Here is a 17758-nt window from a genome sequence, read left to right as displayed (position 1 = left end):
TGAACATTGACTTGGCACCTTATGATTTACAAACTAAGCACTGTATTAAAGCATTTAAGAATGGGGTTCTGTCTCTCCTACCAGTTTTCTTCCAAGCTGTCAATCCCCAGAGTTTGCCATTCCCAAGGCATGGAGAAAGCTAAACAATGTCAAGCTCTGTGGACGCTCGTCCCTGGTCGTGTACCCTACAGTCACTAGGTTCCCTTTCCTTCTCTGGTCTGAAGCCCACTGCCTCCATGATTGTAGTACTCAATCTCCATATAGAGTCAATTAGCAGATGGAGTAGGAGAACTAAATTTGTTCAAATGACTGGTAGCATTCACAGACAAAAGCCAATAATTCTGCAAAGCACACACTGAAATGCCTCATGCTTATATTGCTTCTTCTTGTGTATTATACTGTAATTCTAAATTACTAAACATCCCGATTACCACAGCCAAAAGAAAAAAGGAGCTTAAGTATTTAGGTCATGTTTGACATTGTATTTATTGTATTGCACCAAATTCAATATATCCATAAATTATGAGAGAAGGAAAATACATTTTTCTTTTAATTTATACTGTATACAACTGTATATTGACAATTTATTAGCCTAACTACTGTATAAGACATGTTTTACTATACTTATACACTTTGCACTGTAAGTACTGGGACAAGAAAGTGAAATGTCATTTTTGCTGTGTACTAATGAAATTAAATGATCAAAAAATTAATGAAACAAAAGTACAGAATTTTAGCATTTGTTTCTGAATACTTCTGTAAAATGGCTAAACGTGTACTGTATGTACAGTAAAAATGTAATCTGTTGTGTTCAATCTCCCCCCCATTTCAGATGAGCATTAGTACTGGGATACACGCCTGAAGGTCTTTATTTGTAATTGCTCAAGTGTTCCATGTTGAAATACCTATGAAAACAAAGAACTGTGAATGTACAACTTTGGAATTTACGTTGTGTTTTTGCCTCTTGAATTACAAGGCATAAACCAAATTGAAGACTAGAGAGTTGTCTATGATGGGAAAATAAGCCATTGTGAATATACTGTAAGAGTTGATTAAATTCTTATTAGAAACATTGTAGAGAAATTGGGTATTGCAAAACCTACATTATGGATTATTTTGAAAAAGAAACGAATTGAGGAGTAAGCAAGTGGTAAAGACCAGGTCATCCAAGGAAAACGACAACAGCCGATGACAAAAATCATTAGAACTGTGAAGAAAAACTCTAAAATAACAGGAAAAAAGAGACAATTTCCAGTGGGCAAGGGCGAAAGCATTTATAATTCATAGAGAGCAAAATAACAGATTTATGAGATCTATATTGCAAGATGCAGACTCTGATTAGCACTAAAAACAGAAAGGCTAAATGAGAACTTACAAAGTACAAAGATGAGCTGCAACAGTTCTAAAATAAAGTTTTATGAACAGACAAACCTGTGTTCTGTGAGTTGGCTTATACATGTAAACACTCTGCTATAGTAATTACAAATATGATTATTTCTGCATGACTACTGCTACTGATAAAATTGTGCTCCCATGGAGCCAAAACAGAAAAAAAAAACTGGAAAAACATGGGTACAAATTCATCCTCAGCTCCCTCTAGGTGATCATAAAAGGTGACCTGGATGAAAGCCGATTTAAATATTACCTAGAACTGAGAAAATATCATAACTGAACAGATTAAACAGTCAATCTGTCAGCCAATCAGCCATCAGTCAACAGAAAAGAAGTATTAACAAAGGGGACTCTGAAGTTTTCTTTAATAAAATCTTCCACTTGAAGTGCACGATTCAAGAGTGACATGACAGGACTTCAGTGGGTGTGGCCAGAATGTAAGTTTCATTCCCATGTCTCTCTTGAGCAAATGAATCCTACAGGTGAATTCACAGTTGTCATTGTCTCTTCCCAATCAAGGTCTTGAGGTCGCACTAAACTGGTAAAGTCTTATTTGATAGGGATATTTCTCCAAATACAACAAAACTACAGTATATTCTAGTCCTTGATAGCAACAGCCCAGCATGTTATTTGAGTCACATTAAATTATATCAGTACAAGACCTCAGGAAGAGGGTCATTTTTGTTAAATTAAGGCTTAATTGGACTAATTTAACTGTTGTGCACATCTGACAAATTGCTGATGACTTAGATTCCCAAAGGCTAATATGCATTTGCCCAGTTCGAGAGTTCTACTTTTAGTGAGGTTTTCCTGTGGTCTTCATAATTTGTGACAGTAGTAATAGCTGATCAGTGTGATGCCGTATTCAGAGCTTCAAAGTCTGTTTTTTTGTTTCAGGGAAAATCGATAAGGTGAGAAGGCTGTAAATACTGATCTAGTTATTCTAGGGGCATAAATCAGGAATGTTACATTTATAAAAATTCAAAAAAGCCAAAAATAGCAACAAGGGTCTTTCTTGTTCTTTCCTAGTAGTATGCAACCTGAGGATTAAATTCTGCACTGTGTGGTGATTGTGTTGAATCTGCTGGTGTCTCAGAGAAGGGCACCAAATGTATCAGATAACAGTAATTGTTAATTTAACTAAATAAAATATTTGAAAACCCTTCAAGTGCTACAGTAGCATTTTTAAACTGTGCAGTCTACTTGAAAAATGAGCAAATCACTTGCATTTGCTATATAAATAAATAATAACTATTTAGATATGAATATAATCATAAATATAGATAAATTATTTTGCTGAATAAATATTTATATTTACAGTAACAGCTCACCATGTCTTTGTACCATAGATAGGGCACAGCACAAGAACTCTTTTTAATATGCTCTGAAGAAATTATTGTATGTGCTTCTAAAATTATAATATATAAAATCACTTTCCAAAAATCTGCAAAGAGTAAAGAAAAATATCGGAATTGCTTCCCTGTCTTGTCAATTGGGCACAGGAACAAGTACAATTTATGTTAAAAATGTCTCATTTTTAGATGAGTGAGAAAAGTAAGCGTTAAATTACATGCTCAAGAAGCAGAACATTAGACTAAATTTCCCAATTCCAATAATCTATGTTTCAAGATTATAATTACAGCAAGTAGAGAAGCTGCGTATTGACGTGAACATTGTTCAGTTCAGTAAAGCTTCCAATATGTTTCTTTTATTTTCTAACTCCATATATTTCAGAAGGTGCAAGAATGGCAACACAAAGCATGCATTAAGTCATGAAAGCTACTCAAAAACACACTGTAATTAAAATCCCATTTCAAAAGTATTGATGAAACTGATCAAGCTGGTGATAGTGCCAGTATTCCCTTTAAAGTCCATGAACAGGACTTGAGGTAGAACAGACAATATGTACCTCAAGTTCTATTAAACAACATATAAAGTAAGTTCTATTAAAAAAATAACAGAAGAAAGAATTCTGGCAAGTACCAGTTCAATTTACAATCTAACAGGGATAGATTACTTTAAATTCCATTCAAAGTTAACAGAAGTGCAAATCACTTATTGCACTTTTGAAAAAGTTTGGAAATAACTTGCTTTCTTAAAAAGATTTGTTTTCTACTCCACTGTACCTGCATGTCTCTGCGAGTGATGAAGCCTTTATCTTCAATATCGCAGATCTGGAAGAACTCGTGTCCCTTCTCAAACATGGCGAGCTGTCCAGTCTCTAGGCTGCCAATACCAGTCCATTCTCTGGACAAGTCTTTCTCTTTTGTACGGGTGCTCCTGGCAACCTTGTTGGCACATGTGCTTGTAAAAGCTGCCATGCTACTTTATTATTTTCAAGGGGTCAAAATCTGGTGGAAAAAAAACCCTGAGGGTTCAAGGAAAAGCACATCAGAGCCTCCCGATGATGGTGCTCGTCATCTCTTAGCAACCGCCTCTTTAATTAGCCAACAAAGCCTAGGAGAAGAAAAAAAACAAAAAGCTTTTTAAAAATCCTTTCTATGGACATGACTATGTAATACCTGTGTAAAAAGAAATTGAAGACTGAACTCATGACACAGAGAGGAAACATAAAATAAGAACAGAAAATGGAACATAAAACCCTACTGCTTCTATACTGCACGCTGTATTTTAGAAGTGTTCACACCTGCACCACGCTTCATAATCCCTTCTCAAATCGACTACATGGTGAACAAAAGGCACACTAGTTGCGCCTTTCATTATCTCCATGCACACGCGTGTATGCAGAGAAAATGAGAGGGAGCAAAGAAGTACAGTAGTCTTGTTTGAATGAATACCAAATCAACTGCATGAAACGATAAAAATCAAAAAAACCAAGATAGAGTAATGCGCTGTATAACAGTACATTAAGCTTTGCCGTTAATTTGGGCCCTCACAACAAGTTACAAATGCGCAATAAATCAGATCTGATTTTAAGGACATCTGACAAAACATACAGTTACAGCAGGCAGAAAAATGAATCCTTTATAAATGAATACAATTGATATATTTTTACCTGATTTTAAAAGACACAAAAGTTCCCAGTAATAGGCAGAGTATCTTTGTATTTAAAACTTGTAATATTACATAGTTGCTATGCATGCGAGTTTGTATTAGATCATGTGCAAAACAAAAAACATGCAGTTCAAGCTATTAAAAGACATTGAATCGACATTGCAGTGATTTCATTTATTACTTTGTGCCAAACATACAATATATACAACTTTATATATACCAGTCTTTAAATGTTCTGGAGCTTCCAATACTGCTTTTTTTTAAATTAAAAACATTTCCTGAATAGGAATTCACAATAGGTAGTATGTCAGAGATGCAGACCAGTATTACTTACAAAATGTGTCAGCACAACATTATCTGATATCATACTATCAGAAATTAAATATTCAATTCTTCTACATATTTGAAAACAATACACAATGACTATTTTTCTTCAATTACAGAAATCCCAAACCAGTGTAAAACACCTACTGTATTTATAATTTAAAAATCAGATAATGTAATAGAACACTGTACAACAATCACAACATCATATGGCCCCATGTTCCTTCATTTTAAAGACTGCTTTGCTTAATTAGAGGCACTGTTCCTCTTAAAGGAAAGGCTTTCTTTGAAACGTGGAGGAAGAAAAAGGTTATGTAATGCCTGAAAAGGATACATTTGCACATCAATTATCTGAACTCAGAATGCATGTAATAAGCAGAGAGAAAAGACTGGAGATAGTAGATAATAGGGATGAATATTTACTAAGTCCTTAGTGGTGGGGCCATTACTGCACCTTAAAATAAAGTCACTACACCCATTTGGTCAATATACTATACATACAGTCAACTCTAGCATCAAGATAATTCCATTTGACTTCATTGACCTTACTCATTTTTAATTTACATTTATGTTTTGTTAATAAATTACTTAAGTTTATATTTTACTTTATTTCTTATCAAAGTTCTTATCATGTGTATTATGAACTATAATGACTACTTTGGATAAAGCTGTTTTTGTTTTCCCTTTAGGCTAACAAAGCCAGTTTTTTGTTCCTGACAATTAAAAGCTTTTTGGTATGTTGTCATGTACAGTATCTAGATTTATAGGATTCCTGTATATGAATGCTTTGGCATCCGTGGCATACAAAAATTTTTTTAGGTAGCAAAAATGTATTTGCTACCCCCCCTCACAGTCTACTGCAGAAGTGCTAGTTTTTGAAGGTGCCCAATAAAGGAGATTGAATATTTGTTATGAATATTTGAGCATAGCTCAATTAAAATATTGAAAAATGCATGACTGGAAAATGCTTGAAACTCATTCTTACAATTTGCTCAAATTTATGCTACAAATAAAACAAATGTTGCTTCTTTACAGCTTTAAAACGCAATATAAACTAGACGAAAATGTATCCTTATTAAGTACAACAATTATGTAAACAGTTAAATTCAGGTTAAGAACTTACTGTGTTTACGTTTGAACTGGTACATTATCAGAATTGCAAAAAAATCAATTAAGCTTTAGTTTAATCCATCTGAAATGTATGCCTTGAAAAAGCTAAAATCTTTTCAAAGAAGTTAGAAAGGAATCATTATGTATTTGAATTACGGAACAAAAGGTCTGAAATAGAAAACGGATCCTTGTTAAGGGTTTTTTTTAAGTGTGTGCCTCGCAATTACTCCAAGGTGAATTAAAAGACGTACAAATCGCCACAAAGGCCTACCGTATATGCAAAAAAGAATCATTGCCGCAGTGCACTGAGATTTTCTTCCCTATCGTGCAATTATCACATAAATATGGTGGTCTGTTAAAAATTGTTCAAGTCAGTAGCAAACAATTATCAATTTTGATTAAAATCCCATTCTTATGCATTTCTAATGCATTTTGTAAAATCAAATCTTAATGTTGTCATCTGATAAAGCTGATCAGGAATTTAAAGCTAATACAGATTAAAAACAGCTTTATGGTGAATTGAAAGATCTTTTCTAAGACTCTAAATGCTGGAAAAGATATAAAAGGATGACGACTATTAACTGAACTTGTAAATAATGTTGACTAAAGAAAAATTTATTCTGAACACGGTACAAGAGAATTCCTCACCTAACAGAACAGATGAAGGGGGGGGGGGGGTCTTTGAAAACTACAAATATCTTTGTTTGTTTTTTTAGGGAAGACATTTTTAGCATTTCACCCAATTTTAATTCAGATACAGAAAACCCCTACACCCATTTTGTTTCACGTGAGCAGACAGAAGGAATGTGAATGTTAATTAAAGACACTGCCAAATTACTTCCTTTTTGTATTTCTGAACAATGTTTTGCAGCCGTCAGTGGTAAAAGCAAGGGAAATTGAGAAAGAAGCATGACATCTAACTTTTTAACTTATTGCTTAAATGTAACATTTGTAATTCGTGCTCTCTTTTCCACAAAACCTTCAAAATTAAATTAGTTTTTAAATGCAATCTTGTCAGGAATGCTACATTTTTAAACTGAAGGATGAATGCCACATTTCACTTAACATCTTTCAAAAATCATGGAAATGGACCTGGTCTTTGTTTTCTTGTGTTATAGTAAATGTTACGTGCAATGATCAGTATTTAATGTGTGCCATTTGCATTATCTGTTCAGTATTTTATTTGGCTTGTTACACTTCCTGTTTGATTTTAAACTTTACACAACACCTTGTTAACAATTATTTCAAAAAAATCAAATGGAATTTAACATTTTTACAGTTTTTATGAAAAACACATACAACTCTAATTTATGTTTTGCTTTATCCTGGCAAGACAGAATAGGTAAACCAGGTATTCATTGCTCGACCACTGCTTTCCCTAATGTACAGTATATTAATATATTTAACTTATGGATCAAAAGTACATTTTAAAATGGGTCAAATGTGGCCAGAATGTCACAATAAGGTTTATTTATCATGAGAAGTTTATCATCAGGTTACTGTTAAACTATGCTCTTCTCTTAACATGTAATTATGTGAATTATTATTATAATTAATTATTTCTGAATAATGTCATTGTAAGTGTGCTAAAAATGGCCAAAATACTAGTATTGAGTCTGACAAAAAAAACTAAAACAGATAAATAAAACAGAGGACTTTTCACTGCAGAAATACACATTATACTGTATGTGCGTCTCTTGAATTCCTGTTTCTGCCTTAAACAGCTAATAAAGCCCAAACTCCGTTTCAGGGGAGCATGCATTTCAATATCACAGACACAAAAATTAGAAAGGTCCAAATGTCCGAAGAAAAAATGAACCTGAAAATGACTAGATTTTGTCTGGGCTGACAACTGATGAAATGTAGCCTACAGTACATTGTCGGACTAAGATAATCAGAATAGCTGAAATACTTAAAATACTGCACTTTGAAAAATATGTTTTCAATATATATACAGGTATACAAAAACGCTAATATGTCAACTGTATAGCTGTGTAGACATTAAGCTTAAGTGCTCTTTCTGCAAATGAATATGCAATAAATACACTAAGCAAGTACGCCACAGATGTGTTTCCAATGGCAGCCACACACACATAATTAGCCTGATGCATTTACCTTTATGTCTGTTCAATACAATGTCAATCTCCCTGCTACAAAAGTATTTTGTTTTTCTAATAAGTTTGGAAATGTATTGCCATTCAAATTGATAATTGTCTTAATGGTCAGTTTACAGAATACAGTATGTACAACACTGACAAACAAACTGTTTCTGAAAGACGTATACAGTATAAAAATGCATAAAGAAAATAACTCCCATAGCAGAACATATTAAAGATGTAAGATAATTATTTGCTCAACTCGATTGTAAATTTACCTTTCATGCAGGGTGGGGTTTATTACCAGCCAAATGTTCTAGCAAACAAATGTTAATTGTCTCTGAGCAAAGCAGATCTTTTTCTAAGTGACTAAGAGGGAAATGCAGAGCAGGAGACTTTTCTCTAGAAACTCTACAACAAATCGAACAATTAAAATAAATATTAATGAAAGGACTGTGAAGGCATTCTAAAATGTTTTCCAATTCAAGACATGCATTTGCACAGGCTGTTAGAATATTGTTAAATCCCTGGCTTCACTTAAGAAAATCTAGTAGAGGCAAACAAAAAGCATCCACTCTTGAGCACTGCTGGGCTACCAAACTGCAATAGCAGGCCCAGAGTGACCACAATTCAAAAGCTAATCATGTTTCAACACAGAGCAGAGAATAATTATTCCAGCTCTCTCAAGCTACTTAATGAATTGCTAGTAAAGAAATAAGACATGTTGTGAGATCATCTCCCTTTAGAATACCATCTACTCTACCATCATTGATTTCGTACCATTCCTATAATCTTTTATAAAGGTCAAGATTCCATTACGTTAAATATTTCTGCATGGTTAATCTGAGATTAACTACTGTTGACCGGCTGCACCTAAACTACAGCAGTCTGCCTGCCATGTCTACGTCTTTCGACATTGTAAATATTGACTCAAAACCACAAACTGACTATTCATCTGGGCTACTCTGTGCAATGGCATGGAAGGTTGGCCTAAACTGTCTGCCTATCTGTCTATCAAGTGAGTCACTCCAAGCAGATGACATCCTGTACTGTAATGGCAACCACCACATGTAGAGGCGTGGTGCTTTTAAATTTTGCCTGTGTCTTGAGGTTTGTAAGGTAGCAGCATTCCTTTATTATGGTCTTTAGAGATGGATGCCTCCTTGTATAGATAAACAAGTCATATTCTTCAGTATAATTTAGTTTAAGCATTCTGGAACCTTTCAAATGTATGAACTGAACCAAAACATCTCAGACTACATCTGTCATGTTCAAAGTTCTTATATTAATGGTTGTAAAGGAATATTTCTTTGAATCATACATTTTAAGTTGTTTTACTTAAATTGTACTTTAGTCTTAAGTCTTTTTAATGTATTTTTACATTTAAATTGTTTCTTTAAAGTATTTTTAAAATTTAAATGATTTAAGAAAACCAGATAAAATCCATACCTAAACTTTGAATGACTGAATTTTTAAAAACTTTCAAAAGATTTTGGAAATGTTCCTATTTGTGATACAAGCTGCTTGAGTTGTTAGGCTATTTCTACATTGTTATCCAATGCTTATCTTAATCTGTATTCTGTATTATTTTTGGTTATGTTCCTGGAATGTCATAATTAACCTAAATCCTGCTCCTGTGACTGACCAGTGGTGGGAACTAGGCTTAAATCCCCAGGAAACTGTGTCAGAGTAAATGAATAAAATGGGTTGGTTAGAGATTTATACAACAAAAAAAGGAGCATTTAACTCTGAACATATAATACTCTTTAAAATTAAATTCGGGATTTTTTCATCTTGGAAGCTCTTTTTTTTTTAAAGTAAGAATTTCACTGAGTTTTTCTTTGTCTCAAACAGAGTCCCTTATTTTTTAAGAAACATTACTTGCAACAAATATTTGAAGCATTTGAAGATAATCTAGAATGAAGACGCTTTTCAAAAAGTTCTTGAAGCATATCGTTTGGCCTACATTCAATTATACCTAAACCACTAAGCAGACCCAGAGTGATTTAGTCTTCGCTATAGTGGGCATACAAACTTTTTAAAAATAACCGTCCATCATGAGGATGGTTCATCTTCCTGTTCTTCAGGAAGTTTATAAAATACTAAATTCTAAATGTCTCAGTCTAATTACAGTAAATCCATCACCTTTAAGAGTGGCTGACACTGTGAACCCATTAAAAAACAATCCCATAACATGTACTGTACCTCACTGTGCAGTGAATTTGAGAGACCTCACCCACATCTGTATCCAGGTCTCAGTCATTACGCTATGACTACTACAACACAAAAGAGCCAAAAAGGTGCTCAGTGTGAATCCTCAACTACTGTACAGTATGTCACACAGCTTCCATTATTCAGAAGTTGAATCAGTTTTTAGTCAAGATGCTGCCATTCTCTATGTTATACTGTGTCAGCAGTTCTTTGTAATGCTGCTAAGAGAATTGTTTTTGTAATATCTTTGGGGGAAAAAAAACGCCAATAACTTTAACCATAACATCTCTCATGTGATAGTAACTCTCCAGGAAGCTAACTGATGTAAAAGATGTGACACAAGAAAAGTCACAGGAACAGATACAAATCAACGCATTCAGGAGGAGTTAAACTGTTGCTTACTTGTGGCTCACCCAAAGTTCCTCTTTTTTGGATTCACTGCAATGGTGAGTTAGATACAGAAAAAATAATAGATTCATGTGCTGTACTGTATTTTAAGTCCCTTTCTTACAAAGCATATGACTTTTGTAAAAATGCACAGGAGGTACCGGTGTGGTCATCTTGTTAAAAACAGCTGTAGCTTGAAATGAACCACTAGAATATTTGATTGTCTTTGTCTGCATGTATTATGAAGCTCATAAAAACACTTGCATTAAAGGCGGTTTAAGTGAGCAGGTAAATAAAGTTTCATATGTGCCAAAAAAGTCTAATTGTCAAATAATTTCTTTTAAACAGGAAAAGGACTATCATCTACTAAAGAAGTGTGAGGTGTTAAAATTAGCACAGCAAAATATTAAGATACAAAAAAATATTACTGTATTGTGGTGCAGTTTTCTTATGAGTGAATTTCCTTTTAATTATTGGGACTAAGCATGATAATTCTGGATTCGTACCTCAGAGGATATGGGTGCAGACCCTGCTACAGACGCTGTGTTTGTCTCAGGGGTTCATTACTCAAGTTGCTCCAGTCCACACAGATGTACAGTATAAGTAGGGACCAGTACTCCTGGGGGTATTCCCTGCAAAGCACCAGCATCTCATTCAGGGACATATTCACAGCCCACTTTACACTATGGAAACCAGGATGAGCTCTTACATGGCAGACCACTCTACTCTGGTATGGAATTTTACCATCACCTTCTAAGGTGACTATGAGGAATCTAAAACTGTAAGATACTTTTTTTCCCCCCCCCTTTTCAACCCTCTGTTCATACATTTTGGACAAAATGGAAAAAAAAGCCTGGTATACATGGTGTGTGTTAATACTGTATGTACGTATATCTTAGATACATGATCCCAATTTGATCTGAAAGCTGTTCATTGGCCCCAAATCTTCATGTTTGACTTCTTTCCGATACCAATACAGCCTCTCTAATACACAAGACCTCCTTTCATTTGTATTTTTTAAAATTGTGTGTCTCTTATTACATTTGATGCGCTCAATCCTTCAGTACTTGCAGTTTTAACTCTGACTTGACTCTGTTTGAAGTTAGATGAAAGTAGCACTTGACATCGTGGTGTGTTTCATCTCCCATGAACATAGACATGAAAGTAATACGAAAAGCAAGTTAGAAAACATTGGTTTACATCTAATACTTACTGCTACTAAATTCTGCTTGTCCTACCAGAACGTGATTAACTTCAGTTTAGTCTGACTTTGCTGTGAGGATACATTCTTTAAATGCACTGCAGAAACTGTGCATTTGAGGTATAGCATTCATGTAGTTTAAACACTATGAAAAGAACAAAGTTCAGTTCAATTATTTTGTTTCTACCCATGCAATGGATTAGTTCTTGGTGGGCACACACTGCAGTCCTGTCAGTCAGAAAGCAGCACAGCCATTAATTGAAGACCATATTTGAGACAGAAATCACTTAATCAAAAATGATCAAAATCAAAAATAATCAGAAATTACAGCAACAACAAGATTTGATCACTTACACACCACTCTCACCATTAACACTTTCTGCTGCAACTATCACGTCTTATGTGTGATAAGACACTATTATGGACATCAAAAAACACTACTGCAGTCCTTTGCAACTACCGTTACCTGTTCGTATCCCGCGGCCGGCAGATGACAACTGCTCCAGGGGCGCCGTACACTGTAAATGGCTGACCCTGCACTCTGACCCCAAGCTTCTCTTTCTGTCTGTGTGTCTCACGGAGTGAGAAGATAGATCACTTTTTTTGTCTCATCTATCATATGATACCATTCTTCAAAACAAAAATTTGTAATGCATCTTTTGATCTAACAAGGTAAACAAAAACATCTGGCTCCCCTTGCTGTTGTAAATGTTCATTGTTTTCTAATTTGACTTGTTTTGAAATGCAATAATCATTTGTTCACAAAACAAGCACTAGAGTATGTTTCACTGACATCCAGTTTACTGCATTTACACGAAACTAGAGATACACATTCCAGTTCCAATATTCTCCAGAGCTTCGAGTTAAATTCTGATGGATACATTGTTGGGGTGTCAGTGATCCTAAACTGCTTAAGAATTTACCACCTTCCCATCAATTAGCTATTTAATGTCTCAACCCACACGCAGTAAGAAAGAGGAAAGTTATGTATTATGTTATGTAAGCTGTCAATAATTTAAAAAAAAGATCTGGAAAGAAGCTTGCCAGTTCATATCCCGCGACTGGCAGAGGAATCCTACTCCGTTGGGCCCCTGAGCAAGGCCCTTAACCCCAACTGCTCCAGGGGTGCTGTATAAATTGCTGACCCTGTGCTCCGACCCCAAGCTTCTCTCCCTGTCTGTGTGTCTCATGGAGAGCAAGTTGGGGTATACGAAAAGACAAATTACTAATACAAGAAATTGTATATGGCCAATAAAGTGATCTTATCTTATCTGCACTGCTGATGCAACTAATTAAACAATTATGTCCCCTGATAAATGGAGGGTCTCTTAAATTTAAGAGGTCAGAGATCAAATACATACAGGAGATTTAGAATTGTGGACAAACTTGCAAAGAACTTAAGATAGTGATATACATTTTATATCTAGGCTATAGTCATTATGATGTACTGTTTAGTACTCAGGACGCAGACGTACATTTAAAACCGCAGTCTACCAGTCTCTTAACATAATGCATTCATTCATTCATTTAATCCCAGTCAACCTCACACGTGCCTACAGCATTGACCATTCAAATAAAGGTTGGAATCTTACAAAAGAAATTGTTCCCTATGCCTTTTGATCTATAATTTATTTTTATGTGTTGTTTCCCTAAGATGTCAAGCAGATACTGCACTAGGCTCAGACTATCATTAGGTTCTTGTGCTTTTGAGGAAAACATTATAAAAGTTTAAGTTTCCCTGATGCTATTTAATATACCAATGTAATAAAACCTTTAAATTTAAACACTGAACAGTGGTTCTTGAATATTTCCCATTATGATGCTTTCCCCTCTCTATCTTAAGGTTGCGTATTCTGCACTTTCTGTCCCTTGAATCACAAGGGAGAGAAAAACAGTTGACAAGCTTACTTTATTAGCGTGCATTAGTCCAAAACACCAAGGGTTTCCTCTAAAAATTTTGTTTATAAACTCAGAAACAGACATAGATTTGTTTTTTCTAAAAGGAAATGTATAATCAGTCAAGCACATATGGTTTATTAACATATGACTGTTAAGGCTTTTTAAATCTGGCAGTGGAATAATTGCTGTTTTTTATCATCAATGTGGAAACTTAAGATAAATTAATAGAAAATTAGGAATCTAACAAAATAGTATCCTGAAATATAACAATTAGAACCTCAAAATTTAAAGATGAGGGTTCTCCAACCTGAAATTTAATGTTTTGAACATAAGCTTCTTTTCTGACGTTTTTGTGAATCAAAACTTAAAAAGCAAATGTTAGATTTTGAAGTTTTCTTATTAAACACACCCACAGGTAACTGGCATAAAAAAATCTAAGTGTTGTCTCACTTTCCTTCTTCCTCTATCTCCGTTTCTCCCTCTATGCCTGATTCCATTTTTTTTTTCTTTGCCAGCAATCACGGAATTCTCTCTTCTACTCTCTGCACATCTCTTCTCTGACATGCTTGTGCTTTCTAAACAATATCTATAGAATACACCCTTATCTTAATGAACTACTCATTAAGTAGTTCGGTGCGGTGGTTCTGTGGCTAAGGATCTACGCCCGCGGCTGAAGGGTTGCTGGTTCGTACCCTGCAGCCAGCAGAGGAATCCTACTCCATTGGGCCCCTGAGTAAGGCCCTTAACCCCAGCTGCTCCAGGGGTGCCGTATAAATGGCTGACCCTGCGCTCTGACCCCAAGCTTCTCTCCCTGTCTGTGTGTACCTCATGGAGAGCAAGTTGGGATATGTGAAAAGACAAATTCCTAATACAAAAAAATTGTATATGGCCAATAAAGTGATCTTATCTTCTCTCCTCAACATCTAGTTGAGGCCTTTTATCTGTCTAGTTTGGATTATTAGAACTCTTACATCACCTTTACTCTTTGACAAATTTGCCTCTTCATCTGACTTCAAACTGTGCTGCTCAATTCGATTCCTCTGTTTTATATCTAACATACATTCATCTGCTTCAAACTCTCTAGTCTTCCAATCTCTGCATGCATCATTTCAAGATTCTTATGAACAATTCTCTCTCTGTTAATCTGTACCCCGCCAATCTATTTCCTTTCCCTATATTCCTTCTTCCTCCCTATATTCCTTCCACTCCTACACACCTAGTCCTGCCTTATCTTTGCACTCTTATCTCATTCCCACTCTCTCTTAACTTCACAAACGAGTTATCCGCAGACATCAGGACTACACCATCCCTGATGACCTTTCAGCACAAAAATAGAACTCATCTTCTCCGACTATACCTGTGATTCTCATAATCTTGTCTATAATGATACCTACAGTACAACTTTCACCTATGAATTCTGAAGCCACAGTTAAGAATCTACAGTAAGTCACTACTTTTTTTTTCTTGTTGCACAGTGTAACGTTTATATTTGATCAAGAAATTATTTTACTGCATAAGTTAGGATTATTTTATAATAAGGCACTTTGTATAAAAGTGTCTGGTAAATGGATAAAATAAAACCATGTCCTGATTTGTTATGGATTAAACCTAATAAGAACATAAGAAAGGTTGAATGATTGGCTCTTATTTGTAGCCTTGTTCATTGAAGTGTTAAAACCTTGTATTAGAGACAGCAAAATATAAACCGTATCTAAAATCTCACTTTAGGTGTCTTTTTTTCTTGATTCAATAAATTATTTTACCCATATACGGTAAGAAGAAAAACCAAGCAAAATATTTTTGCTCAATATACTGAAATATCCCCTTAAGCAGGTTCACCATCATGCATTTTTATAACTAAAGGTTATTTTAAGAGTATCGACAGTTTTAACATCCGCACATACAGCAAATGAAAATGTTAATTCGATTCTTTCACATGCAGCCTTATCAGTCCAAGCTAACCGATTAGAACATTACCACAGAATCTGCATTCAACAAAAAGCACACAGAGGAAGTGGCAGTGGTGGTAAGGTACACTTGTCCGTGCATATTATAGTGACCTGGAAAATACTAAGCAGGTCTTTTACAGTACATTTCATCTCAAACAAATGGCAAGATAGGAAAACAGTCTGATAATGGGAAAATTGTTCTATTTCAGCACACTTGTCATATTGTAGCTGAAGACTGAATCTCTGCGTCTGCCATCATCCACATAACTACTGATAGTCATTAAACCAAGCGGACTGCTATTATCTAAAACAACAATTGAACTGTAAGTTACTTCATGCCTTTTAAAACCAACAGATCTGTTTTTTGATACCTGAAGAGGAAGATCTGGTTTTTTTTACACCTGAAGTTGTCCACATGAAGGACTCACCCATGATTTTTAACAAATACACAGTATACAGAGAGGCATTGAAACAACACAGATTATTGGTTCGAAAACCCACTTGTAATTTTAAAGTTGCTCTATACATTTTAGTAGATGACAGCAGTCCTTTGTGATGACAGCATTCTGGTATACACAGAAACTTTCTCTAATTATCAAATTATTTTTCACACACTGATTAGACTACCCTAACTCCTCTTTTTTTGTGCGTAGACATCAGTTTACACACGAATATGTATAGCCGAATATACTGTATTAAGGAAATCAATTTTCTATAGTGATACAGTACATGTCTAAGAATATCAAGAATCAGATTTGAAATTTGCAGTCTACAAAAGACTGACATAACGTGTTCCATTTCACTGAAATCATGGAACATAACTTTTATGCCAAAAGCAACAGAAGACACGTCCTTAGGAAAAATACAGTCTTCACGGATAAATTACTTTCCTGAAAGGTCCAGTGTATTTTCCACATTAAAAGCAGATTTATACTGACATCAGTATTTGAATGTGTTTTTATATTTTTGACTAGTGGCAAGATTCTCCACGTGGTGTTCAATATGTTCATTTTTAGAAAACAGACAATTTCTAAACAGATGAAAAGCAATACCTTTTCCCACTGTATTCCAAACTTAAAGTAGAAAGCACATTTTTTTCCCCTTCAGTATACCATCTGCTTTCTGTTTCAGAACTGCTACCGAGTCTTTAATTTTGCTAAAAAACGTCATTATTATTCAGCGCTAAAGAATAATTTTAAAACTATATTTAGGAATTCAGCTTTCAGATGACACACTTTAAATTTTAACAAACTTCCTGTTCAAACATTTCAATGGACTTGTGCTCAGCTGGTAGTACTCTAATAGATACGCACATGCGCAGACAAATACAAATTAGTTTTCATGTATACTGCAGAACTTAAAAACTTAAGTTATTGAGAAGACATTTCTTACCTTTACTTCGATTTTGCGGTATAAAAATCATTCTTTCGGCGAGCGAAAAAAAAACGTCCTACAGTCTTGCATGCGCAATTTTAGTCTCCTAACCTTGATGGTGTCTTGAAAGTCGGTTGTTACGAATCGCCGTCATTGCTTTCTCAAACTTATTCTGTATCTCTCTGTAAACAGGTGGAAAGCAAACACTACAACTCCGGCCAGTCCTCAGAAAAGTGCAGGTTGGGTGACTCGAGGGTGGGACTTAAGAGCAGTACAGCGAGTGCTGTGTTGCCACAGTGACGCTGTACTTAAGTTGAACAAAGTAATCGTTCTGGTCTGGGTACCAAGAGTACGCTGTTTAGTGATCAATGATACGTGTTCAGTCTCCACAGTTCTGCTCTGTGAACAAAAGGAGGTAAACCACAAGGGGTAAGATGACAAAGCAGCACGTTGTGGCTGAAACCACGTAGCACAGTGAACACGAATGCTTTGCAAAGTTATGCGGCGTCCCTTGGAGTTTTGGTAGCTAGCTAGTCAGAAAGTGCTACTGGCTATAGTTGTACCACGGTTTCAACAAATGCCTGATGTCTGAGTAAAAACTTCTCAGTAGATGTTCCTGAATGACACAAATTAAACACTACAGTCCAGACGTCAAAGGTACAGTAATTAGAGTTAATGCAACAAATGTGCAGATGAGTTTGCTTACCTGTAGTAGGAGAATAGGAACTACTCATTCTTCTTGAATTGTTTTTTTTTAATTAATTGCTTACACTAATACAGCACTTTTCTGGACACTCCAC

General features: G+C 35.1%; 1 protein-coding gene across 1 annotated transcript in view; it reads right to left on the bottom strand.

Moving 5' to 3' along the window:
* The window catches only part of cracr2aa (calcium release activated channel regulator 2Aa), a 61123-nt gene extending 43959 nt beyond the window's left edge, over nucleotides 1–17164 (bottom strand). The window contains exons 1-2 of the mRNA XM_088923538.1: nucleotides 16977–17164; nucleotides 3519–3849 (exon numbers count right to left, since the gene is read on the bottom strand). Coding sequence (XP_088779664.1) covers nucleotides 3519–3713 — 195 coding nt within the window. The 5' untranslated portion in view covers nucleotides 3714–3849; nucleotides 16977–17164. The remainder of the gene's footprint in view (nucleotides 1–3518; nucleotides 3850–16976) is intronic.
* Nucleotides 17165–17758: the final 594 nt, after the last annotated feature.

The sequence above is a fragment of the Atractosteus spatula genome, chromosome 8 (assembly GCF_055471065.1).
Source record: "Atractosteus spatula isolate fAtrSpa1 chromosome 8, fAtrSpa1.hap1, whole genome shotgun sequence".
Lineage (NCBI taxonomy): Eukaryota > Metazoa > Chordata > Actinopteri > Semionotiformes > Lepisosteidae > Atractosteus > Atractosteus spatula.
Note: the sequence above shows the minus strand (reverse complement) of the source record. Positions and strands in the feature narration are given on the sequence as shown.